Raw genomic sequence first — 27886 nt, 5'->3', positions numbered from 1 at the left:
CTTACCTCCAGCATTAATCTATTACTCAGCATTTGGCATTTGAAGAGCTAAAGAGGTGCTTTTAAGAGGGCCAACATGTTTCATAAAAAAACTCCCTACTTTGAGAACATTTACATTGTTTGCTCCTGTTCAGAGTTTTAAGTCAGTTCTCACCAGACCATAGATGAAGTCCATCAAAGCCATATGAGTATAGGTCATCACCAACACCGTTGCCTCCCCATCCTTCCCCACCTCCAGGATAAGGAGCATAGCCTAAAGCTGAGGCCCAGCCAACCCGTAGATGTGTAGGTTTTGCCGTCAAAAATGGATCTACTTGATCAATTATTAGTTCAAAGTACCATTTCTTATATTGTGCTGAGCCCTCAGCAATTCCAAGAAATATGTTTGGCCTCATACTAAAAGAGAACAGAGAACAAAGAGTGTGTAAAATGCACAGTATTATGTCATCTTTGGATTCCCACATTGGGGAAAACTTTAATAATTATGAATAGTATAATTATCCAGATTAAATTAAAAATAGTAGAGAAATCATGTAAGAAAAAACTGTTTCAGAGTTACCTAACAGGCAATAGACAGACACAGAAAATATAAAAATGGAACCTGTTGGTAATGCACATAATTTTAATAATAATATCATTGTTCGCAGGGTAAGCGGTTTTGTGCTTGGGGTACTCAACTAAAAGTTTGAAAAATGCAAAATACAATGTGGTGCAGCTGATATAATGCTGGTTTTGTATTCACCAGGCCCATGATCAAATTCCTGCCCCAACATCATGTTTAGTGGATAGATTTAGTCAAGTCACCATTTCTTAGCTTTCTCTTCCTTAAAGTGTCATTGTCAGGATACAACATAATTGACCCTGATCCACTGGGATAAGCGTACAAAGAAATCTGAGGCTGCTGTAGTACACTTAAATATTTAGTGTATTATACACATGGGCGTCACGAGGGGGGGCCGGTGGGGGCGGTACGGCCCGGGTTCCAGGGGAGGTGAGATGACACTTGGCCAGCCCTGCTCTGCTGGCGGACCCGAGCAAGCTGCGGAGCGAAGTCACTCCGCCCCGCAGCCTGTCCGGAGTCCGCCCGCCGGTGCTGCTATGGGGCTGCCCCGCGTGATCGGGATGGGGAAGCCCTAGGATCCAGTGCTCACTCAGCAGTTCGCCGCTGGAGCAGCAGCGCCGGCAGGATGGACTGCGTAGTCCATCTCAGCCGGCGCTGCTGCTCCAGCGGCGACCGAGCACCAGCTCCTGGGGCTTCCCTCTCCGTGCTGCTTTAAAGCCCCAGGAGCCGGCGCTCGCTCGGAAGGTCGCCACTGGAACAGCAGCGCAGGCAGGATGGACTGCACATGCCCGGATTTCCGCACATGCGCAGTCTGTCACATGCGCAACGCCACCCCGGGCACCCGAGAGGCTTATATCCCACCTTCCATCATGGAACCCAAAGCAATATATTGTACATATTGGTTCCCAGGCAGGCACTCATCCAGCTGCTAGCCAGACACAGACTTGTACAGTTTCAGTAAGGTGGTAGTCTCATATGCCACATCGTGGGACTATGTGTCATTCATACAGGGGGAAATCCCTTTGAGCTGTGAAAACATGCTCAGGATCACACTGTACATTGGGAGCAGTTGGCATGGTGAGATGATGCCTGAAATAAATAGGCATTGCTGATGCCTCTTACCAGGAGAGTGCAAAGGCAAGACAACAAGAAGGCTGAGACTGTTATAGAGACCTTCCATTAGGTAAAATCTAATAAACAACACACAATCACTTGCCACCGATCCTACCTTGTCACATCATTCACAAGCCGTGTTTGCAAGAGCAGATCTCTCCGAGGAAGAAGATTGTCACAGATTAAGTTCTGATTAGCGCGCACCGCTACTCCATTACAAAGACAAAGAGAGCAAAGCACATCGAGAACCTGGAAGACATTATTAGAAGCTAGTCTTGCTACATTCAGTACATGACACGACACTGGTTCAAGGTCTTATAACTTATAATTTTAATTCTAAGGGAAGCAATCTGAAACAATGGGCCACTTTGAACATCAAAATAAACCATGGTTTGCCATGTCACGAAGGAGCCACAGTGAGACTTAGGCTCGCGTGTTCCCCTTCCCCTCCACTGGCAGAAACGGTTTCTGCGTTGATTAAATCCAGCTGAGCATTTCATTTGCTGGTTTTAGACAAAATGACAAGCTGTGATTAATCAAAGGGGAAGTGAAAGCTTCCAAACTCATCCTGGTGGTTGGATTGGAGGAAATGGGGCAGTGGAGCGTGTGGGAGCAGGGATGAAGAAAGTGGGCGGGACCTGGAAGGGAAAATGAGCAGGTGGATGAAGAGGCTACAGGTGCTGCACGTGGCTCACAGAGCATGTGGCTTACAAATGGCCATATCAAAGCCAGTGCAGACACAATGGTGTTTTTTAAACACTCATTTATAAATCAGGTATCAGATCCATAAATGTGTACACTCTCCTCTTGCATCTCCCTTCCCTAGAGAAAATTATTTCTTCCACTTAACCGTAGTAGAATAGTTCATTAGCACAGGCAGTAACTAAAAGTGAACAGGATTTTCACTTAAATCAGGAACTGAAGTATGGTTTTGTACTGAATTTCAGGTCCTTGGTTGAAGGTCTCTGTCTACAAACTGCTTAACATTTGTAACTGCTTAACATTTGGGGAAGCCCAGCCAGATAGGCGGGGTATAAATAATAATTTATTTATTTATTTATTTATTTATTTATTATCATCATCATCATCATCATCATCATCAAGGGGATTTGCTCCCATAGCTGTAATAATCCAGGGACTGTAACTGTGGCAATCAGCACACATCCCCTGAAACCAGAATGTAGTTAGGAGAGCATTATGTCTGCATTGGCTCAATGTTCGCTTGTAGTGCACTAGAACATTATCTAAGGAATTAAGGTTTAGCATAATCAGAGAAATGTATTTTGAATTCACACTTGTACTTTGTTTGCAAACGTACAGGTTTTCATTATCATGTGGTTGCTTCTTTTTTTAACACAATATATGGGAGATATTATAAAGACCCATGTGTTTCGTCTGCAGGTTAATGACACATCTTGCATTTGCCAAGCATACCTTATGGTTGCGCCCATGTTTATCCAGCAGCGAGATGATAGACTTGATATGGCCTTCTTCTATCAAATTTAAAGCCTCTGGGCTTTCAATCAGGATGCAGTGCAACACCTCCAAAATACCTGTATAAATGCCACAGGCACACATACACACATCATCTTAACGTTTAAGGAGACAGTGTACTGAACAAAATTCAAAGACTGAAGTAAATAACATCTTAAGGCAAAGGAAGAAAATACCTCCACATTCTTATTCTATTATCTCTCTAGCCTATAAAGAATGAAGTTACTGAAATAGGCTTTGGGGACAAGAAAAAATATCTAACTTCGCTCTCAATTTTCAAAAAGCTATAAATTACTAAATGCACAATATAGGGGAAATATAAATACTTCTGTTCAAAGAGTATCTTTATCAGAAAGCAGCAAAGTCATAATTGAAGACCAAGGTTCAATTGGAGGCCGCTTTTGAAAACTGATCCATTAATACGGTTTCCGTTTTGCACTTCAGAAAACATAATAAAATCTCCACATTAAGAAGCATATAACACTATTTAAATACGTTGAATGAGTATGTAACCAAAAATATTTATTAATTCACATTTTCTATGTAGAATCGTAGATTAACTAATAAATACCAGGTACTCAGTGCAATTGAAACCAATATCTTTAAATACAGTCAGAGTCGGCAGTGCTCTTTTCAGAGGCTATCAGAAGGAATAATAGCACATTGGCAAGTCACAGGTTGATAGCTATTCCTAAAAATGAGTAGAGCAGGGAGGGGCAGAAAAGTATCCTATTGAAATATGTCATCTGTATGAAACCACTCTGAGTCAATAGCAGATTATCTGAAGCAAGTATTATAGTCTTTGGACACTGTAAAAATGGCCTGTAGACTGTATACACACATTAAAACTGATAGCTGATTTATATAAAATGAAACATCTTACCTGAGGAAGATTCTAGTCTATCTAATTTACTAATTAGCCAATCAAGATTATTTGAAAACTGAGCACAATTATTTCTGTTACCACGAATGAGAGCAGCTGAAAGAAAAAATTGAGATGAACAGTCAACTCTGAGTAGAAATGCTTTAGAGGTATTCCAAAAAAAAAGAAAAAAAGAAAAAACTGTCATCTCTCTACCAAATGCCTGCAGATATTTCGCTATCTAACCAGTTATAATTAACATGACTTCTAGTACAATGCCGTGGGCATATAAGCTCTACTGAGTTCAGGGACTATGGGCCTAAGTGGACAAGGAATTGGTAATGGTTTATTGGAGCATTCCAATATTAGAGTCCCAGTAGGTACCAAAAATTGACACCGGATAACCATTTGATATCATTGAGCCATCACTTACAGATCTGACAAATTAAATGTACTTATATACTGCTTCCATTGCCTGATGTCTAATGCACAATTTCCATATAAACATTGCTAACGGAAAACACGGTAAGCTCTTCCAGTCCTTTAATCAATCAGTGAATAGCAAGAATAACAGCAATTTTTGAAACTGCTGTTGGCATTACAAATGTATTTTTAGATTAAATGGGAAAAGGACTTCTCAGTGAAGGAGACTGGGCCACAGCACTGATCCAGTACAGCTATTTTTCACTGCTATATGTCATAGCTTTATAGACAATAGTTTATTACACACACACACACACACAGCTAATTAACAGTTTGATTAAAGCCAAGATCTTTGCTATGAGGGGGAGAGGACACTTCTAAAGCTGCCTCTAATTTTCTCACATTTCCTAGTGGGAGGATTTTCCACAGCTGCAGGGAGGCTGACAGAATGCTGAAGAGTGGCCCTTAAGTCCACCCACTAATTTAAAGGCACTATAGAATACATAATTATTATTCTGCAGCAGCAGCATCTGTACATGGAAAGGTCAGTAGTCTTCAGAAGGCTCAGATAAACAAGGGAACTTAATCACTGCTCCACAATAGTCTGCTATCTATCATAGCCACGACCGATGGAAAACTTAAATGTGAGGATGGTGGCAGAACTGCCCAGGGAAATCTCACCAGAATTAAAGTGGAAACAGGGCATTAAGTGTTTTTGATTTCACACAGCATTATGGTCTTGTGGGTTTTCTTATAAATTGGGTGCAGGAACCTTCAGTTGTTTTCATCTCCCTTCCTTGACTCTCTCTATACACAAGTTAATGCTTTTGGAATCTTACAAGCAAGGGACACTTTCCCAATAAAACGTAGGCATAGCCCAGTGATTTGTGGAACAGACTCTTTGAGACACCAAACTACATTACAATATATTTAATTACATGTTAGGATAATTAGGATCTGAGAAACAAGCTTGTGGGCCATTTCTGAAACGAAGATTATGAAGCTCTTCATATTGCATTGAATGTATTTCTATCAAACTGTCAGTTAGTGCCTCTGTGCCATATAGCATACATCAACATAAAGTAAATAATATACTTAGGTTATTTGTTAATAGGGGAAATCATCCTACCATAAGACCCCTGATGGATCAGACCCATTTAATGAGACAGCCTGTGTCCTCCCATACTAGCCAACCAAATTATTATGGGAAATCCAGAATGAGCTCTCTCTCTCTCTCTCTCTCTCTCTCTCTCTCTCTCTCTCTCTCTCTCTCTCTCTCTCTCTCTCTCCAGCTGCAGAACTCACCTAGCAATTTGTAAAGAAGGTTCAGAATTTCTTTCCATGCTGCACCATTTTCTTCTCTACCAATCCCTGTAAAGTGAGCAGTGCTATAGTAGACGTTTAAACGATCAATGCAGTTCAAGACCAGTGCCAGCATCCCCTGTAAAGATGTCAGATAAAAATATATGTGCATATGTGAAAATTTATTCCTTTGTGTTTCAAGTACAATGTGGAGCTTTTAAAAAAATTACTGGGTATATATGATTCTTCCCTTTCCCAAAGTAACCTACCCAACGGTGACCTGAATTAGGAAGACTTGTGTATGCCATTTATAGTGCCAGATATAATCTCTCCTATATTGCTAGTGGCAGCTCAGTGCGTGTTAAATAAAAGAAAGAGTGCAGGAGGAACAGCTAATCATCCACACATGGCTGATTTTCAGCAAAGAAAAAGATGCCAGAGGGTCAGATCAAAGATCTTTGACATCCACAGCATACATTTTTAAAGCACTATTATACCATGTTAACAGTCATAGAGAATTCTGGTAACTGCAGTTTGTTTAGGGTGCTGGGAATTGTAGCTTTGTGAGGTCAGCACCCTTAATAAACTACAGGTTCCCAGAATTTCCCAATAATGGTATAATAGTGTTTTAAAAGACTGGTAGGGATGTAGCCAGTATCTCATTTGGTCCCCCACTGGCCTATTCCTTGTATGCAGTGACATATAGTGGCCTGGCTTCATGCTCCCAGGCTGAGAGCTTGTCCACATTTCCCCTTGTCCTGTACCTAGAAAGCATGGGTCCTAGCAGTTTTGCCTTTGGAAAGCCCACTTTTTAGCACTACATCAGAACAAATGGTAATCCATAGAAAAACTGGTCGCTGCTTGTTCTGATTCAGTGCTAAACCGTGGGTTTTCCTGGGGGAAAGCCAAGGGATAAATGGAAGTGTAAATGAGTCCTTAGAAAATGAGCAGCCTGAACATAAGGAGCAAGATTATTTCATTGCTCTGTGGAAACCATGCTTGGTTCTTCTGGGTAATGACCAGGGGCATTCTAAGCAGTACATATGAGCAGTCAAGGGCTGCCAAGACAGGGAGGTGGACGTTAAAAGAGGTCCATTGTGCCTATGGTGATAACATCCTACATGACAGATGGAGCATGACCAACCACCTTTTTATGATTTCCATATTGGTTAATCTGAGCTATAAATGGACTCTACCCAACACAATTTTTTTTTAAAAAAAATCTCTTGCTAATCACTATTTAGAGGTCAATATTCTGTAAGTATTTTCAGATACCCTAAATTTATAAAGTACCTTTTTGCTGAACTACTAGAAATCTCAGAACAATTAAGTAATCAGGCATATTAAGAATTTGTGTTAAATAAAACACTGTAACCAAGTAATCCTTAGATCAGGCATAGGCAAACTCAGCCCTCCTGATGTTTTGGGACTACAACTCCCATCATCCCTAGCTAACAGGACCAGTCGTCAGGGATGATGGGAGTTGTAGTCCCAAAACACCTGGAGGGCCAAGTTTGCATATGACTGCCTTAGATGATGTTCGGCAGAAGCTCTTTCCTTTTTTGGGTGCCTCTGTTTTGCTTTGTTAATTGTCCCTCTCATTGACATCAGTAGAAAGAGGAATTACTATATTAGTTCCAGGTCTTTCTGTTGAGATTTAGAATCAGAGTGAGCATTTTCCTCTAAGGATATAGTAAGATCCCTGCTGGATCAGGCAATATGCCCATCTAGTCAAGCGTTCTGTTCTCAAAGTGGCCAACCAGGTGCCTACCAGTCACTCACAAGTAGGACATGAGCACAACAGCACTCTCCACACTTGTTTCCCCAGCAACTGGTATCAGAGGCTTACTATCTTTGAAACTACAGGTAGTATGCAGACACCATGGCTAGCAGCCATCTATAGTCTTATTCTCCATGAATTTGTATAATCCCCTGTTCAAGCCATCCAAGCTGCTGGCTATCATTACAACTTGGGGTAGTGAATTCCACAGCTGAACTATGTATTTAACTCTGCAAAGGTGAATAAACATAGAAGGATGGTTTGTCCCCAGAGGCCAATGGACCCCTGGGGTATTTTCCAGCTTCTACGGCTGATCTGCAGAGATGACTTGGTCATTTGACAGGACTGCAGTAAAAACGCTCTGAAGCTTTTCTAACCTCTTCCTTGAATAGATTCTGTCTGTTCTTGAGTGATCGAAGCTTGTTTTGTTTATCTTCATGTTCTAACTCTTCTTCTGGAGGCAGAAAATATGTTATCAAATCTTGCAGAGTCTGCAGTACCTCTTCAATAGGCAGAGTGATAGGAGTTGAAGTTCTGTTGTTTCCACTAAGAATCAATAGGCAATATAAGTAAATTAGGATTACTGGTAATCATGATCAGTACTAACCAAAACAATAAGAATTATAACATAGTTTCTGTTTTTAAGTATAGCTCCTCTTTCACCCAGAGTACAGTGGTACCTCGACTTACGAATTACTTGACATACGAATTTTTCGACTTACGAATAAAAAAGTGCCCACACGCCTACAAATTTTTCGACATCTGAAGGACATCCGTTGGTGGTTTTAGATGGGGTTTACTCGACTTACGAATTTTAGATGCGGTTTACTCGAATTATGAATTTTCCCGAATTTTTCGTTTCCAATGCATTCCTATGGGGAAATCGCTTTTTTCGACTTATGAATTTTTCGACCTACAAATGTGCATTCAGAACGGATTAAATTCATAAATCGAGGTACCACTGTATTAGGTACTATCTGGTCCAAAAATGGATAGTCTAAAAAGAGTGAGTATAACTTTCATATGGGATGGTTGACCAGAGACTCAGGCATGAGAGAAGCACCTCACCATCCTCCAGAAAAATGTGATCTATACAGGGACCATTACATTCAAAATACAAAGACAAGGGGGCAAAATGGCTTATAGCATGGTGAAAATGATGGACCCTCAAGCACAATTCATTTGGATGGAAAAAAGATTGCCTAAAGCATCTCTCTTACATATGTTAATAAGCTTACCAATGCCAGGATGTTTGTATTATTACCAGCACTGTCTTGCTTGCTGTAATTATTTTGCTTCAAAGTAATGACTACTGTCCATTCTTTTTGCATTTTAATTACCAGTCTGACCCCACTCCTCTATATCTGCCCCAGCCATGTGAATCTATGCAAGTGAATTTATGATCACACATCATGTGTCCATGAAAGTTTATACACCATAATCAGTTTGTTCACTTTTAAGGTGCCACACATTATTTTTAATTCTCTCTACTTCAAAGAAACTTGTAACTCAAATCTGTGGACAGAGAAGACATTGAAAGTCTTCAAGCTGGGGTAACTATTATAGTGTTTGTACAACATTATCAATATACATCGTGCTTCGCAGAATAAGCAAAAAATAAAATAAAAATTTAAGTCTCTGTGTGGCTAAGTTCCCCGCAGGAACTTGCTGGTACAGCCAATTCCTGCAAAAAAAATAAAACCAAAAAGATAAAACCAGTAATTGCTCATCAGTTCAAGCCTGCTGAATTGGCTGCATGACAGAGTTTCCCTATGGGCAACTCAATCACACAATCCATCCCTGCCGAAAGCAGTTTTGCCAACCCTAGTTGTGGGGCTTGGGAAGTGCCACTTAAGGGACTTTTGACAGGTGGCAGGACAACACCTCGGCCAGTCATTTGATATCACAATGGCATCATGCGATTTACAGGAGTGGTTGTCCCATCTATCTGTCCAAGATGTCCCATGGGGGTGGGAACTGATAAGGTTCTGGCCCACTGGGCCAAAAAGGTTCCTCACCCCTGTTCTAAAGTCAGAGTGGGGAGAAAACAGAGAGGGGAGAGCTTAGAATAACAAGAGATGAATATGAGCAAACAGAATTATGCAGACATCACTGGGGAACAGCATTACAGCTGAGATGGTGTGCTATACCTTATAAACTGACTAAATAATCTTGTTGTGTTGCGAATGATTCGAGCAGCCTGGGATTCTTCATGTTGACACCGTTGTAATGTGAGACCATCATCCATGTGTCCTTCTTGGTGTAATATAACCTATAATAATCAAAATGACACAGTGAGCATATTTTGTCCTTCATGCTCTTAAGTGCAATGTACCTTGCCAAAGGAATGATAAACTGATGTTATGAGGGAGGATGGGGAATGAGTACTACCAGTCCTGATACAGATTCATACAATATAATATCCATATTATATTAAATAATATGGATAATATATTTAGCTTGAACACCAAATAACAAGCTGGAATGGTGAGTTGAGAAAAGTGGGGAAACTGAGAAAAACTAAGTCGTTCTCCATGGCTTACAGCAGGCATGCCAAACTTGGCCCTCCAGTTGTTTTGGGACTACAGTTCCCATCATCCCTGACCACTGGTCCTGTTAGCTAAGGATGATGGGAGTTGTAGTCCCAAAACAACTGGAGGGCGAAGTTTGGCCATGCCTGGCTTAGAGGAATGGAAACAACCTGTGGGCATCCACCCATGCGCACTTTCTCTTCCTGTTGTGCACCAACTTAACACTTCCATGTTTATCAAACTTCAGTTCATTGTAATGTCCAAACAGGTAAATAATGGCTTGAGAAATCCCTCTAAACCAGCATCCAATCATTGTTTACAATCCTAGTTTGGAGGGATTTCTCAAACCACAGTTTCCAAAAATAAAAAAGCACACTAAACAGTTATTTTACCGACTGAGAAGTTTCCTATTAATCTGGGCATGAGCAAGTTGGCTCATTCCTGATATTCCAAACCATAGTCAGAGAGTATAGTGTCTGAATGCAGCCAAAAGGGCGGTATCTTAGATCTAAAGCCTACGATCTTCGTTCCAAAATTCACACTAATTTAAAAATGAGATACAGTCATATACATCCACTAAAGAATAATTTACTATTTCAGTTGTTTTAATAACTGAGATGTGTCTCAGAAGACAGAAGAAAGCATTTTCTTTCCCTGTTTCCACTTGGTATTTTAAGATCTAATGCCTCTGGTTAAAAAGAAAGGAATGAGTGGCAGTTCCAAACACAGTTTAGAAACCAACTTACAATGCTGAAGGAAATGAGGCAGCTGCTGCTCATGGACTCTTTAGGAAGGCTCAGCTGTGCACATGCAATTCATTGAACATTTGTCAAGGATTTCTACAGAAGGGAGCCCATGGGTGCATACTGATGCACAGAGGCACATACTTAAATTGCACTGAAATCAAATATTTTGATCCTGGCACCATGCCAGTAACATGCAGAAGGCAAAGTACAGATGCTACTGTATATCAATACAAGCATGTTAGGAGAAAAGTGGACCCAGCACCCAAAAGCTCCACCTGCAAAATCCCCTGCTGTATAACAGCTCTACAGTGCAGCAGAACCACACAAAGAACTCCCTGCATCTCACATTTGGGCATCCAGCCACATGGGTCCCTGGGCATTCATGCAAGCAGACACCTTGCTGCTGGAACACTTATCAAAACATAAAAATGGTGAACATATTCACCACATCTTAAAGGAGTATGTTTCTCCAATCCGTATCTCCAAAGAATTATGGCATTATTCAATACCTCTAATTTGGATGAGTGTGTCTTAGAACACAAAACAAAACAAAGCACAATACAATATTTACCTTTCTTTTTAATGGGCCTAAACGGGTTGTTTTAGCATCCTGTGCTTTGTAAGTGAGCCACAAAGTGCTGGTTACATGTTGCACAAAACAAACAGAATCACCGTACTTTATTTCAGGAACTCCCATGCCATCTATGTCACGTTTGTGAGCAGAATCCAGTTTTTCCTTCATGTCACAGAAGAAGAAAAAACAAGGAGGGGGTTAGATGATCATAGGGAGCACATAATCTGGAAGGCACAAGCATTTTAAAATCTAGGATATTTCACAATTTCACAAACAAAAGCATAAAAAGGCAAAATGCATTTTTTTATTGTTGCTGAAGAATACATTGGAATAAGCATTAGATTAGATTGTGAACTAGAAATGTATGGAGGACAGTCACACACTTCTGAATTAAACAGGAAACACAGTGTCCCAAGTGTCATGTGACATTCAGAGATTTGATTTATAATTTAGTTGACACACAACTAAAAGTGACTATAACTATGGAAATCGTTTCTGCAACAAGCTGGATGTTATTTAAAAGCCATTTAATGTTAGCTGTATAGAACTGAACAGTGGGAACAAGAGTGTTTTTTTTCTCAGAGTATGATTCATTCTGAAGAACAGGAATTACTTAATAAAACTTTTTTCCTTCCTGCTCTCTGCAGTTAAAGGGAGCAGTCTAGGGAGAAACTGTGATGTTCAAGTCCTGTTTAAATCAGTAGGGCATAAGCTGTTATTTGTGTGTCAATGATCCATTGATTTCTACTGGACCAAGGCACGGCTAATTTTTGCTAAATTGCACTCAGAAGATTGAATTAAACGGTAGCATGAGTAGAACACAGCTTTCATAATTGATCTTCCCCTCCACATTCTGTGGCCCCTGAAAAGCCTCCCTTGAGGCATGGTCCCCTCTCCTGAAAATTGTGGACTGGCCAAAAGAACCTTGCATAAGCAGAGCTGAGGGAAAGAGGGATCATTGTGTGAGTTGCCTTCAACACATGCCATCAGTTGCTTGATACAACCCAAAGGCAATTTTACCCAAAGGCAATTGTGTGAGTGGGGGAAAAAGGAGGAGATTAAGCTTTTCTCAAAAAAAGAAATGCATTACAAAAGAAGACAATTTAATAATTGTTGTCTTAATTCTCTTTTTCACTTGAGTGGATTATAGCTGTCACATTTCATTGTCGATTTAAGACGAAGGAGATAACACTGTCATGCTCAGATAAAATGAAATGAAATTTCAACATACTCCTTAGGGATGCTGTTATACTATGCCATCGCAAACTGTTGGAGATTGCTGTGTGGATGTTTGCAGTCAGAACAAAAATATTAAGAATATTTGCAAAGATTACAAAACTCTGTCTGAAGTGAAGTGGAATATTTTCCATGTCACATTTTGAAAGTTAAGTGATTTTTTTTTTTTTTTGCTTCTTCTGAGCACCCAGCACAGTACAATTACAGCGGCTTCTCATTACAAAGTCAATTAAACATACTTTCAAGCATATTTTAAATCTGATATGCCGAAAGCTGTGCCCGTATCATGCTGACCTCCCTGCTGCCTTGTCCCTCTGCCTCTTGACATCAACCTCCATGTTGGGCAGTGAGGTAAACAATGCTGCCAAGCCTTACAGTTGTACATCATAGATATTTACCACCTCAGTCCTTCACAGGAGGTTCATGAAGAAAAGCAGGTCGCTGAGCTGGCCAGATAGGTCTACAGTTCACCATTAGTGACCAGCACTTGTTACAAACAGTTTGTTACGGAGGCAGATCAAGCCTTGTGCTTCCCATTTTTATTTTGGTCAGCTTTCAACATTTTTATTACTTCTTGTAAGAAGCAAAAGCTGTTTTTTTTTAAAATTCCTTTCGGCACTACCCACTAATGTGGCTGTGGGAAGCCTCCGTGAATGCAAGGTCCACCCCAAACATTATAAAGATAGGGATGTGATGTTCCAATTAAAAGAGAAAAAGGAGAACAAATCTGAGAGGGGTTGAACATGACCCCCCCCCTTGCCTATGGTTTCCCTTTCTGCTGCCCGATTCCAAATCTCCCTTTTCCCTCAGTGAATTTTGAACATTGGCATTATGGCTTTTTGAAGTGTTTATGTGATAATATGTATTTAGATAAAATGTGTGGATTTTTGTAACCATTTGATGTAGAAAACTGACTTACTTTTGATGCTCTAAAGCAAAAGGAAGTTGATTTTGTGTCAGCTTTTTCTTTGTCTAACAAGACAAGACCCAGGTCTTCAGTTAGGGCCAAAAACTGCCCTGTTGTAATATGTCGAAGGCGAAAAGGCTGGCCCCAGCGGATGTTACTTCCACTCCAGCTAAAAAATAGATTGAAAATATTAATTTCATGGTCTGAGTCAGTCAGAATGAAGATATTTACGCCATGATCCAGTAATAATTACACAGTTTTAGCACCCACAGATTGCTATGAGAGAATTAAATGCCTGTTTAACTCACTAAAATAAAAATGTTTAACTCTGCTGAATCTCATTTCAAACCAAGTTCTTCCTCAGGGGCACTCTTGTACAATCAATATCACCTGCTCTATTTACACGGTTGAAAATTAATTCAAATGTGTTTCTTTTTCTTGTGCATGTCTCCTGCCTTCCCACTTTTTCTTAGATCTTAATTCAAAAACCGAAATGCCTTATTGTTCATAGTTTATCTACTTTTACCCTAATGGTAATACTGATTTCACTTATTATTAAATACAAATTCAGTAAATAACACGAAAGTGTTTAACTCTGCCATTTAACAAGACAGAACCAACAACAGAAGCTCTGTTTCAAATTATTTTAGCAGAGAGATAATACATTTTTTTTTTGTTATTAAATTACCTTATCCGAAGGGGTTCAACTCTCCACAGTGACCTTGCACGGACACCAGCTCCCCCTGCCTCAAAAAACAACCGCCTGCAAAAAAATGTATTTTTATTTCAAAAAATTTGATTTTACAAATAGTTCCATTCAGTTATGGACACCTATATTCCAATTTCAGTTGAATCAATGGGACTGAGATGAGTCTGGGAGAAATGCTGAGGCAGTTTGGCTCTGTTCCCCAACCAGCTGTCTGGAATTAAGCCCAGGTGTCCTGAAGAATTGCAGGAGTAGAAAAAGAAAGGTGTGGGACGAGCTGTTTCTGCTTCATAAGCAGCCAAGAGCACTGAGGTAGGGAGACAGAAGGATCAAGGAGGTGAAAATTGTGTGAGAGTAAAAACAGCAGTTATGAATACTAAGCAAGGAAGATTGTTAGTTGGTATGTAGGAGGGAGTGGGGACGCGGGTGGCGCTGTGGTCTAAACCACAGAGCCTAGGGTTTGCCAGTCGGAAGGTTGGTGGTTTGAATCCCCGCGACTACTCTGATACTTTTAATACTAAGGATATGTATGTTAGACCACTTGAAGCAGAATTTTGAGCTACAGCTGCTAGAAATCAGTAGGTATAATTTACCTCAAGCAAGAAAAACATTCGAGTTTGCACTCAATGGTTGTGATTTGATTGATTTGTTTGATTGTATTTCTATGCTGCTTTTCATGCAAATAATAGATAACAATAATGTAATAGAACATCACAAATACAGCATAAATCATATAATGATCGCTCCCCACATCAAATGGGGGGCGACATTTGCGTGGTCGCATGCAGTCCCTTGAACTCTTAGGTGACATCTGGTAGTTTGGACTGGCTGCACCTTCCCCCAGGAGGGATACCTGGGGTCTCCGCCTATCCCAGCTAAGCGCCCAATCCTGCCTGGGGGGGGCGTTGCCAGGGGATTGGCCAGGTAAGGGGAGGGACTACCTAGCCCACACAATAGAAGGTGTAGCTTACCAGGAAGCAGCAGTTGGGCTCCAGAGCTTCTCCCACCCTCCACTCTCTCAATTAATGCTTATTTTTGCAGGTTAACCACTTCTCCACAGGTACGCAGGCGCTGCTATGTCAAGGCTGCTGTTGAAGGGTCGGAAAGTAATTTCCCTGCATTGGCAGGTTTTGCCTTTCCCGTAGCAATTCGTCACAACTTTGGCAGTTTCAGGCCTTGGGTGGAATCCTTTAGTCATCTTCCTAAATGGGGGGGGGCGTGGGGCGGTGACTCCATGCCCCCAGTACGGCGGCGATACCAGGGTTCCCCGTTAAAGGGGTATTGGGGGGGAGGCATTGACCATACGCTGAGAGGTTATCATTGCTCTCCCCCACCAGTGGCGGCAAATGGGGGGCGGGCTCTCTGCTTGAACATATGTTCTCCAGAGCTAGCCCAATCCCTGCACATTCTGGATAACCCTGCAGTTTCCCAGATCCCTGGCTGGGGGCTGGGAAGGATAAACGCCCAATGCCTGAGCCAAGGTCTCCCTACATCTGAATCTTAATAAAGTTGTGGCCAATTTTAATCCCATAGCATATTGTCTTGTGTCCTTATTCTGTTCGGGGGTCGCCTGAGGGTTGGGGGACTCCGCCTGTCCATGCAATGAGCAAACTGTAGAACACTGTTAACAAAACATCAACTAAAAATAAGCTGGACGTCACAATCACAACAAAAGTTTTATTATATGATTAACAAATCAATATGGTGTTTAGAATCTATAAAACAATATTAACAACATTAACAAAATAGCAACTTTAAAAAAGGAAGGTAAGCGCTGTTAAGTTCATAAGCACTGTGGAGATGTCCTATTGGACTAGGCAACATGCAGCCAAGTTTAGCAAGAGGACTGCATGAAGATCAAACGTATCCATTCTCAAAGAAACCAGCCCTGAGTGCTCACTAGAAGGACAGATCCTGAAGTTGAGGCTCCAGTACTTTGGCCACCTCATGAGAAGAGAAGACTCCCTAGAAAAGACCCTGATGTTGGGAAAGATGGAGGGCACAAGGAGAAGGGGACGACAGAGGATGAGATGGTTGGACAGTGTTCTCGAAGCGACTAACATGAGTTTGGCCAAACTGCGAGAGGCAGTGAAGGATAGGCGTGCCTGGCGTGCTCTGGTCCATGGGGTCACGAAGAGTCGGAAACGACTGAACGACTGAACAACATCAGCAGGACTACAATCTGATAAACTGAAACCTGATACTAATGCCTGCTGTAAAGAATAAACATTACAAAAGCAGCATCTCTATTCTAGCACCAGGTGCATGTATCTCAATAGTCCTAAAAGCCCCACACTCAGGGGCATGATGGCAGAATGTCTCCATTCTCTCTCCCCTTAGGAAGTATGCTGGTCTAGCAGCAGCCCTGATACAGATACAATAGCAGCAATGCCTGCCTGGAGATAGAACGAGGCTCTTAACTTTGAAAAATATGGCATTTACTGTTGAGCAAATGTGTTTGGGACGTGAGTCATTTTTACGTTCCTTAATGCAACTTATACCTGGACAAAATCGTAGCATCTTATCTTTCTAGTGAGTTGTAAATATGCCTACGGCACTATGACAATTCTTCCTTTTTTTTTTCTCTGCATCCAGCCTGAATAGTACTGCAAGGATATGACTGCAGTGAAAGTGTCTGGCACATTTTCCACGCACTGGGCAAAAACAGATATTTTGGAGTGCTGCTGAACAAGCACTCTCTCTCTCCCCCACCCCGCTCACCATCTCCCTCTCTAACTATGAAGGCACTTTGGGATTTTCAGCAATAAAACAATGCGGAATTTAAAATGGAAAGTGTATTAAATATACATCATAACTCACTTGTGTGGTGAATCATTCTGTTCTGCAGATGGAATTGTTAAACACTCATCATGGCCGTGAAACAAACGTAATACATGCCCACCAAGTAAGTATCCTAGAAAAGAAGAATATTCCTCATTAATTTCGGCAGAATATTAACTAACAAGTGCCTGGGAATCTTAAAATCTGAAAGCAGGTATGTAAATCTTAATGTGTAGAATAGTGGCTAAAAGAGTGCGCAGGGAAGTTCCTGGTTCAGGTTCCCCCACCCCCCTTAGTGATGAAGACACCAGCCAACCCTAAGTAAGTCACTAGAGATTTACAAATGTCACAGTAAACCATTCCTTCCAGTAGCACCTTAGAGACCAACCAAGTTTGCTCTTGGCATGAGCCCCCGTGTGCATGCACACTTCTTCAGATACGGGGGCTCATGCCAAGAACAAACTTGGTTGGTCTCTAAGGTGCTACTGGAAGGAATTTTTTATTTTATTTTGTTTTGACTATGGCAGACCATCACGGCTACCTACCTGTAACAGTAAACCATTGTTTAATCTGTTGAGAACAAGCTGCAATGAGCTTCTCTCTTCTTGGTGCAACTGTTTGGAAGAGTTTGGAAGTTTTCCATTTCCATTTATTAAAGTTAACACCAAGATGCCATTTCACCCAACTTAGAGATGGAATAATTATTACTGATCCACCTCAAATTCATATGTGTTCATTAATAAGTCTATTTTGTCCCATTTCAACATTGGTCTATGGATTTTTTAAATAAAAAACCCATACAACAATTCTTATTTAAAAGCATGTTTTATTACAAACTATCTATTCAAATTCATATTTTATCTCCACATATGCATTTCTAAAAGTATTTTAACCTAAATATGGATTTTGACACATTTTAGCATTCTCCTTGAGACAAGAATTGTAGCACAAAATTCAGAGAAGAACAAAATCCTAAGGACAGTTACATTCTACACCTTGTATTAGCCTGGGAAGTGTGAATTAGGTTGCTTCACTCGAAAATGCAGACCGAACAACAGTCTCCTTCAGCCCTAATCCCAACCCGAGAAACTGTGGCTAATATTAAATGTCATTTGTTTTAAAGAAACCAATTTTAAACCATGGGTTTGTTGGGTTCTTGACTAGGGCTAGAGAAAAAAATGGAAGGCAAACTCTCTTTCTCTAGAACAAAAGCCTCACAGAAAAAGACAAGTAGGTTAGATGAGCGAAAACTAAAACATCTAGAAATATTCTTACTGTAGAGTAATAATTCTGCAGGAAAAGAAAAGGTTAGCATATAATAGCATAAGTTACTGCTATTACTGAAATGTGTCAGGGGTGGCATGATTTATAAGTAAAGTCACCCCCTTTCACAAGAGGAATTGTTTACAGAAAAATCAATACTACACAGTGGTAACATTTGTTTGGGAAAGGGTAAACAACCTGGCTGTTGTATAGATTTAGATTTTAATGGAAGGGAACTTTCCAACCCATTTAACACAGAGAGACAAAATGAAGGTACTTTATCTCTTGGGGGTAGGGGGAAGTAGGGGCAATTGTTCATCAACATCTCTGTATGAACTGTCCTAAACTCACTTGCTGAATAACCATCAAATTAATATTTATTTTAAGACAATTACATAGGAAATACCACTTGAAGGTATTAGGCACTTGCATATTTCAACACCAAATAGCTGAAATAATTCTGGATTCAAGCCTAATGCTACTTAAATCAACAATCAGGGGATTTTGAACTGCCAAAGACTCGTGGTTTTCATAGCTGATTACCCCCTGGCTCCTGGGTATGGCTGTTTTCCCAAAGCCAGACTGTGCCTTTCAGATGTTTTGGACTACAATTCCCATCAGCTCCAGCCAGTCATGCTGGCAGGTTTGCAAAGGGTAAGAAACCATGTTGGCTCCATTAGGAAAGCTTGTGTGGGCTCTAGAATGCTGTGGGCAGGCTCGTGCACTTAAAATAAAACTCTTCTATGTGGATGCAGAAAAACTGATAAAGTATCAGCACTGTGATAAAGTATCTTTTTTAGAATATATATATTTTTTAAAAAAATATGTTCTATCAGGAATTTCCCCTATGTATATACCCTATTTAAATGAAAGCAGGACTTTTCATAGCAATCAGGGAGTATGATCTCTTCCCTTCTAGTTTTTGGGTTTTTTTTTTGCATATTTCTTGGTTTCTCTCCCTCCCTAAGAATATCCATGGTGCTTCCCTCAAGCCAACATTGAAATTGGTCCAAACGAAGCTGCTCTCAAGTACTCTCATCGGGACTACAATGCCATACTATGATGAAAAGGTACCAGTGGGTTATTTTTTGTGTGCTATCAGGATGTGACTGACAGCTTATGAAACCTCTGTACTGAACATAATTATGACATTGATGAAGTCTTGTTGCTGAGTAATGACACCTTTCTGTGAATTAGCCTGCGTTTCTATCGTCTTTCCGTTCTTTCCCTGTTTTCATTCATTGGTATCAAAAAGTATTATTTAAATGTCACATGGTGACATGCAAAGTGCTGGGAGCAATTGTACACCACCCACACTCCTTTTCCCCAATCACTTGTTAGTGATTCACCCAGATGTGCTGAAAATCTACACCTGCACACAACTCAAGTTATATTTAAAACAGCGCTGGTGTTAAAAATGGCTCAGATAATAGGATGGGAGTACTGGGAAATTTAAAATATCCACCATGTCTAGTGCTACTAAAATGCTGAAAACAAAATGCTTTGAAAGTGCTCTCGGTATTCACTTCTCACAGAAAGATGCCAGGATTCTATCGTCCTGAAATCCAAGCTCTTATTTACATAAACAGAGAGAAAACTGAAATGCAGACTAGGAAGAGTTTGGATTTGATATCCCGCTTTTCACTACCCGAAGGAGTCTCAAAGCGGCTAACATTCTCCTTTCCCTTCCTCCCCCACAACAAACACTCTGTGAGGTGAGTGGGGCTGAGAGACTTCAGAGAAGTGTGACTAGCCCAAGGTCACCCAGCAGCTGCATGTGGAGGAGTGGAGACGCGAACCTGGTTCCCCAGATAACGAGTCTACCGCTCTTAACCACTACACCACACTGGCTCTAACTGTTAGTAACACTGGTTACTAACTGTGTAACTCTTAGAAGGTGAGGCTGGGAAACATTCTCAGGAAAGGATGGCTCTTCCTACTGGGCTTGACCGAGTGTTTTGAACCTTTCACCCCCTCTTCTATGGGAGGAGTCTTCCCTCCCTCCAGACCTGACATGCTTGAAGTCTGTGCCAGCTGGGTCTTTTGCTTTCTGCTAAATTCCCTCCTTGGGGTGCTGCTTCCATTCTTGTGTGAGTCCTCTTTCCTTCACTCTCATGTTGGTTCTCTCCTCAGTGTCCCTCGCTAAAAATGTGTGTGTGTGTGTGTGTGTGTGTGCGCGCGCGCGCACATGTGCTTGCGTAGGGGGGGGAAGAGGCTTTTAAAATGCTGATAAACATTTTCACAACATGGGGTCCCTTTTGTGAAAATACTAGAGAGCATCTCTCTGTTCTATATCCATCCTGGCCCACTCAAAAAGGTAAAAGGTAAAGGACCCCTGGACAGTTAAGTCCAGTCAAAGGCGACTATGGGGTTGCGGCGCTCATCTCGTTTTCAGGCCAAGGGGGCCGGCATTTGTGGCCAGCATGACTGTCACGGAGCAAAGCAGGGCTGGGGAAAGCAGCGCAGAGGAAAGAGGGAGAGAAGGTTGGAAAACAGCCAGGCTGGGGGAGGAGACGGCATATAGAGACAAAGGGCCAATTATCTCAACAGATACGTCATCGTCAAGCAGCCCCCCAGAGCCAGGGTCGCCGGAGGAAAGAGAAAGCACTCAATTCAGAAGTAGACAGGGGGAGGAGAGTCAGGGGGTAAGAAAGAGACATAAACGTCACTTCAGATTGAACCGGAAATTCCTGTGCTGGAAAGCGCGCGAAGACAGCAGTTAGGATTTTTGTCGCCCGGGAGTGCAGACATGATTTATAGCTCTGTAATTAGCAAGGACAGAAAATGCTTTTGGAAATAGAAACCAGAGCCGGCTGTTATCTCACAGCAACATCCAACGGCAAGGGTTGCCGTGACAATGACTAAACTGCTTCTGGCGCAACAGAACACCGTGTCGGAAACCAGAGCGCACAGAAACGCCATTTACCTTCCCACCATAGTGGTAACTATTTATCTACTTGCACGGATGTGCTTTCGAACTGCTGGGTTGGCAGGAGCTGGGATGGAGCAACGGGAGCTCACTCCGTCGCAGGGATTTGAACTGCCAACCTTCCGATCGGGAAGCCCAAGAGGCTTGGCGGTTTAGACCACAGTGCCACCTGCATCCCTTCAGCAGATGTGTACACATCTGTATAACTGTTAGTAACTGGAAGAGGCATTCAGAGTCCCCCTTGCTCCATTGAACTGGAAATCCAAGAGGACAGAAGCACTGTGCCAGCACAGAGGTTACTCTAGGAATTCACTGTGCAAAGTTACAAATTAAAACAGTCATTTTAACTGGCAGGATAAACATAATTCAACAAACCTTCTTCAATGCTACTTCCTGAACAAGTGGGATGCACATTCCATAGTGTTTGCATAAAGGAAGCATCCACCTGTATGTTTCCATATGCTACAGAGAGGTGCTGGAAAAGAAAAACAAAATTCTCAGTGAGCATAATGGAAACTTGTTTGAAAATATTTTCTCAAAGAAAGCTGAAAGATGTAGATTTATCATAAATTAGTCCTTTATTTAAAAATAAATTAAATATTTGCTTTTTTTAGAAGACTGTATCAAAATGTGAGCAATACTCCTCTTTTCCGCATGCTAAAGTCTGTGCCTCATTACAAACCTTGCCATTATCGACCTGAACAGGAGTCTTATATTTCTTTTTTTTTCCTTGCCATTTTCTAGCTTGGTGTCCTTTGTTATTAGGGCCTCTTTCTTTCTTTCTCAAATTAACAACAACGAATTTCCTTCACCAGTTCCTTTTATCAGAAGCCAAACTTGACTACTTCATCATCCCATCAGTTCACCCCCAACATCCACTCTTCCAACACGCTTCTTTAAATATGGTTGGGGACATGGGTGGGGATTGTTGCATGTAAGGTTTATTATAGGAGAAACGCTCTGACCACATTTCTGTGAGGACAGAATCATATCCACAGGAAACATGCAGTTCAGAGCTGGAAAAATGGGGGAGACATGGATGAAATGTGCCAACATGGACACACATTAAAGCCATCATGAGGATTTTTATATGCTTACCAGGTACCTTTCGGAGGACACACTAACCAGGATAAGATCATCTCCAATTCGTACCTTTTCTCCTTCAGACCTTTGTTTAGAAGCAGGATGTATGGTCCACCAGCATGCCTCACCTACAATGTGTATAAAGTGCCTACATTAGCTCTAACATGCAATAAACACCAGGCATTTATCAGGTCACTTTATAACAACAGTCATAGGATATTTATAAAACTAAAAGACAACGCTCTGATTCCAATAGCACAGAAGGTGGGTCGCTTCCAAATGGCCATTTATTGAGTATTTATCCAGATAGGTTTGCACAAAATTTGCAGGGAAGTTATATGACATTGCATCAAAGAACTGTTATCCTACACTTTCCAATGCATTTTCTTGTCACTAAAAAAAAAAAAAGACCAGAAAAGGTCTCCTAAATCGATAAAGAGCTCAGTCTAGTTCAAGGCAATCCAAATTAATATAGTCCTTGTTCCATTCTAATCAGGGACATATGTTAAGGCCCAACCCCTTCTTGCCCTGCCTCCCTGCTGCTGTTGCTACCACCGCCACCAAGCCAATACAAGAAAAGTATATTTCCTAGTGGTCCTCAGCAGTGGCTTGTTGTCATAGCAATGCCAAGCACCTGGCACCAGGGTGAAAGAGAGATGTGAGTACCAATCTTCCCAGCTGTTTGTTGCTCCGTGTGTATCCGGGTGGGGAGCATATAGCTGCTCTGATTGTGGAGATGGAGAGTGGCTGGGTAGCAGTGCTGAGAGAGGTATGGCTATATGTAAATATCAAAAGTGATAAAAGAATATAATTGGTGGTATTATTATTATTATTATTATTAGGAATGATTTGATTGGATTTGTCATTAATTGGAGGATTTTTTGGGAAATGAATAAAAATTATTTAATAAAAAAAGAAAAGAAGAAGTGATAACTGCTACAGTCCTGCAGAGGCTTCTCACCACATGGCCATTCTATTTACGGCTCCTGGCTGAATGAGATCTATAGTGTCAAACTGAAACATAACTGTGAGCTGCTGAAATCAATGCATATCCTACAAGAGCTGAGCAATTGTATTTAGGGCTGAACCCTATATATGATCAAATGTTTTTGCTGCATGGGGGTGACACATATTTAAAATGGTTATAATTACACTTTCACACACAGTAGGCTTTTGTTTTCTCTAATGCTTTCTCTGTGTGCAGCAATACCTAATGAAAGTGATATTTTTTTCCTTAATGCTCACCTATTTTTTTTCTTTCTTTCCACAACTAGAGTTCAAGATCTTCTGTTACAGAATCATGCTTAAGAAGTGGAAGAACACAGAGCTGGCCTGCACAACTTGTAACTCACTAGGTTCAAGCCATGTACTATGGCCTCTCACAGTGCTAAACAGACCCTCCGTTTTTACCGTTCCAGGCAGGTAGCAAAATCAGGAGTTTCCTTAGGTTTCATGAGGTTTGCAGCCCCACTGAAAAAAATAACCTGAAATTATATTATATCTGAGATCATGGGGATGAATCTTCGAGGACATACATACCGGCTGCATTCTCTTGTAGCCCCACATCAAATGCAAGTTTATCTGTCTGAGATCTCGAAGTAGTCAAACATGTCAAATACTAGGGGGAGAAAAAAGATGTTGAATTTATTAGGACTGTTGAAATCGGTACATTTCAAGTGTGTCATAATATCTTCTGCATGAATTCAGAGATCTTTCTACATTCAAATGTGCAAAACTGGAAAACCTAATCTTTTTGCACATTGGTTTGGAGATGTGCATCAGATTCCTGCTGTGCTGAAACAAACAGAAATCTATGCAGCCATTAAGAGCTCCAGTGCTTATTAGCAATCAACAGACTGAAGTGATCAACTTCAAAGAGGATTTAAGATCTAGACATGTTTCTTTTTTAATTACATTATTTTGCCCCCATAGGAACATTACAGGAGGAGAAATAAATGTGGACGTCGGCAGCTAAAATTAGCATTGAAGCTACGATTTTACAGAACAAAGGTTCCTCTATAAAAAGGTTCTCAGAAGTGACTGATGCTTGCAAATGCTATACACTGTTACTGCGCAACTAAAGCTGTTGGTTATGCACAGAACCACCATTAGATGTGGAGCGGTAATGGGAAGTCAAGGGCTGGGATAAGCCTAGCTATGCAGAATTAATACCCACTCTTCATTTGCCACACCTGAGGGTGGCCTGCATCACACTCTTCAAGGAAAGGAGAAGAGAGATGGCAAACAAGGGCTGGGATTAGGCCTGTTCTCTAATTCCACCAGCACTGCAGTTCCTTTGCCAAGTGATGGTACCTTTGGCAAAAGTGACTGCTGCTGCAGGGTGGGGTGGCATATTCACCCAAGGATAAGGAGCCAGGAAGCCAGCAAAAAGCTGCATTCACATCACAAAGTTAAATAACTTGTAAACCACTTCTGATAGTTTGCTTGCAGCAAAGAACACTGCAGACTCTAAGAGGTGCCTGCCACCTTTACAGGAAGGACTACAACCCCCAAAGTTTAAGTCTTTGGTGTGGATGCATCCAAAGTTATTTTCCAGCTCAGGTATCTGGAAAGAGAGAAAATGTGACCGAAACAGGCAAGGGAATGTGAAGGAAGGTGCCTTGTCGCCCATCCCTCTTCTTCACCCCATGGCAGCTCTTCCCCCTACTCTCCAACCCCCAAAGTGGCCGGCACTTGGCTCACAGTCAAGAAGCAGCTTACCATTCCACTAAATGAATGACGAAGAAGTATAGCATGGCCATATAGCAGTGTTCTGTGACCACCTCCTTGAGCTGCCTGCGGGAAATTAAGAAGAAATCTCAGGGCTCACAAGCATTGGAACCACAGGGACTTAATTACCGTAACAGCAACAAATATTAGACATTTTGCATTAAGCTATGAAAACAGGATTAGACTGAGATTAGATTTCAAGTGTGGGGCAGAGGTTGTGCACACTCACAATAACACCATACATTTGTATTTCCATAATTTCATTGTGAAAAATGACAAATGCCTAGAGATTCCTATCAGTGTTCAGTAATTGCCTGCTCTTCAACCCAATTAAGTCAAAGCGCTTCAATTTAAACTGATAAGGGGCTGATCTAGAAGAGCATGTGGTGCAGTTCTCCTAAGAGAACGCAACTTCAAAAGGCGTGGTTGGGTGGGGGAGTTGCATACTGAATGCCACCACGTGTGACATAAAATCCAGACTGTAGAAAGCTAGCAAGTCAGAAAGAAAGTCTCCATGCACAGGAGGATGTAAAAATTAAATATCCCACCTGCATTCTGAAAGGGTTAGGGTCAGGTGAAGAAGTGTATGGCATGCTTACTACCATATAAATGGACTCTCAGAGCTGCTATGGAACAGGTCAGAAATTCTCCTGTCTTAACCATGATTGCAGAATTGTCAGAGTTGATGGAGATGTGGCAAGAAATAGAAAGATGGTGTCTGTGACAATCAGATTGAGGAGGCACATCACAGGCAGCAAAGTTATCCCAAGATGCATGGTGCAAGCTTGAGTCCAGTCAGTGCCTGTCTTGAGCTTGACGAGAAAAGAAAGGAAGGATATGCAAGGAATCAACATATAAATAACTTGATGGGTCCCCACTGTGTCACCTGCTTGATGGCAAACTAGGATTTGGAATAGCAACTGTCTGTCCATCTGCAGTGATGACACTGAAATGCAAAGATTTCCAGCAAGAGGAGCTGCCATGATGGCGTAGGAATTAGGGTGACTTTGTCAATGGCTTAAAACTATAGTTTAAAGCTTACAAAGCTTAAGAACACTGTGGGATTGTGGAATCTAGGAAGTTACCTTATACTGAGTCAGACCATTAGACTATCTAGGTGAGTATTGCCTATACTAACTGGCAGGAACTCTGCAGGATTTCAGACATGGAGATCTCCCAGCCCTACCTGGAGATGTCTAGGACCTTTTGCATGCAAAACCATGTGCTCTACCAGTGGCTACTAACCTTCTACACTCTTACTCTCTTACCCCTCCCCTCCCCTTCTTGCATCTGCAACCGCTCTGGTTTATATTTGAATGTCTATAAATAAAAATGTTTTCTGCAATAAGAAGTTCTGAATGTAAAGTTATAAAGGTACTTTCTTACCTTTCTTATAAACTTTCCAGAAGCATTGAAGAAACAAAACAAAACAAAACAGATTATAGGCATGTGCTTCTAAATTGTTACAAAAAATGAGCAATATATCCATAATCTGTCCATAATAAAACCATGCTCATCCACAACTTGATTATTGCTGAGCTGACTTGCATTACATAGACTTGGAGAGAGTGAACAGGATGGGCCTGACCTTACCCAGCTGTGCCCATCTGGGTTTTTGGTACTGCAAGAACACCATCTCTTTGCCTAGGAAGCTTCTTGACCTTGGTATGGGCTAAGCGGGTCTGCACTTGTTATCAGGCCAGAGAGACAAATCAGGGGTGCTGTTGTCCAGTTGGCCAAGGAAGTTTTGGGGTATTGTTAGAGGCAGCTGTCGGGCCAGCTTGAGACTTCATGGCCTTCATGACCACCTTTGGTCTTTGTCAGATGGTCATTGGTTCAACACACCAGGAAGGGTACACCCTCGATGTGATCATTGCCCCAAGAGATATGTGGGCTGTACTGAAGATTGGGGGAGTGCAACCATTATCTGGTTAAGTTTGGGCTGACTGTGGCAATTCCCCCATGTAAAGGTGGGGTTCTGTTCAGATTGCTTGCTCTTGGAAACTAACAGAAACTGATGTTCCAGTTACAGGTAGGTAGCCGTGTTGGTCTGCCATAGTCAAAACAAAATAAAAAATAAATGAAATTCCTTCCAGTAGCACCTTAGAGACCAACTAAGTTTGTTCTTGGTATGAGCTTTCGTGTGTATCTGAAGAAGTGTGCATGCACACGAAAGCTCATACCAAGAACAAACTTAGTTGGTCTCTAACGTGATACTGGATGAAACTGATGTGTCCCTGTATGCCCTGTATTTTCCAGTGAAGAAAGCTGGCAATCCCGTTGAAGACATGGTCTCACTATGGAATGGCAAGATGAAACATGTGATTGGCACAATCACTCCTGAGCATCCTCTCTGATGTTCTGAAATACGAGTAGCCCTTTGGTACTCTGAGGAGCTCTGGACTATAAAGCAAGCCGAATGAGGACTGGAATGCAAGTGGTGCAAGTTTTGCTCTGAAGCCAACTGAACACTGGTCAGAACACATAACTGTGCCTACCATGCGGAAGTGTGGAATGCAAAAAAAAAAAAATGTTCATTTTGCAGCTTGTGTTGCATTCTCTAGTAGCCATCCAGTGGGATCATTTTGGACAGTCCCAGGTTGACTCCCGGTTAGGGGAAGGTGGTTGAGAGAGCCATGGTGGGGCAGCTGAAGGCATTCTCAGAGAGCACCCATTCCAATCTGGGTTCAGGCCTGGCCACAGAATTGAGTTGGCCTTTGTCACCCTGATGGATGAAAAAGGAACACAGGAAGTGTGAACTTGCTCCTGCTTCTCTCATCGGCTTTAGATACCATTGAGCATGCTTCAGGGAATGGGAATTGGGGACACTGTGTTACAGTGGTTCTGATCCTACCTTCAGGACCG

The 27886-nt window shown here is 41.5% G+C and overlaps 1 protein-coding gene across 1 annotated transcript in view; it reads right to left on the bottom strand.

Moving 5' to 3' along the window:
* The window catches only part of RYR3 (ryanodine receptor 3), a 269478-nt gene that overhangs the window by 158159 nt on the left and 83433 nt on the right, over nucleotides 1-27886 (bottom strand). The window contains exons 4-18 of the mRNA XM_033144894.1: nucleotides 25013-25087; nucleotides 23831-23909; nucleotides 22307-22419; nucleotides 21584-21683; nucleotides 17056-17149; nucleotides 14218-14292; nucleotides 13542-13698; nucleotides 11384-11548; nucleotides 9686-9807; nucleotides 7913-8081; nucleotides 5759-5894; nucleotides 4052-4147; nucleotides 3109-3227; nucleotides 1790-1923; nucleotides 154-395 (exon numbers count right to left, since the gene is read on the bottom strand). Of these exons, the coding sequence (XP_033000785.1) occupies nucleotides 154-395; nucleotides 1790-1923; nucleotides 3109-3227; nucleotides 4052-4147; nucleotides 5759-5894; nucleotides 7913-8081; nucleotides 9686-9807; nucleotides 11384-11548; nucleotides 13542-13698; nucleotides 14218-14292; nucleotides 17056-17149; nucleotides 21584-21683; nucleotides 22307-22419; nucleotides 23831-23909; nucleotides 25013-25087 (1876 nt within the window). The remainder of the gene's footprint in view (nucleotides 1-153; nucleotides 396-1789; nucleotides 1924-3108; nucleotides 3228-4051; nucleotides 4148-5758; nucleotides 5895-7912; nucleotides 8082-9685; nucleotides 9808-11383; nucleotides 11549-13541; nucleotides 13699-14217; nucleotides 14293-17055; nucleotides 17150-21583; nucleotides 21684-22306; nucleotides 22420-23830; nucleotides 23910-25012; nucleotides 25088-27886) is intronic.

This window comes from Lacerta agilis, chromosome 1, assembly GCF_009819535.1.
Source record: "Lacerta agilis isolate rLacAgi1 chromosome 1, rLacAgi1.pri, whole genome shotgun sequence".
NCBI classification, from domain to species: Eukaryota; Metazoa; Chordata; class Lepidosauria; order Squamata; family Lacertidae; genus Lacerta; species Lacerta agilis.
Note: the sequence above shows the minus strand (reverse complement) of the source record. Positions and strands in the feature narration are given on the sequence as shown.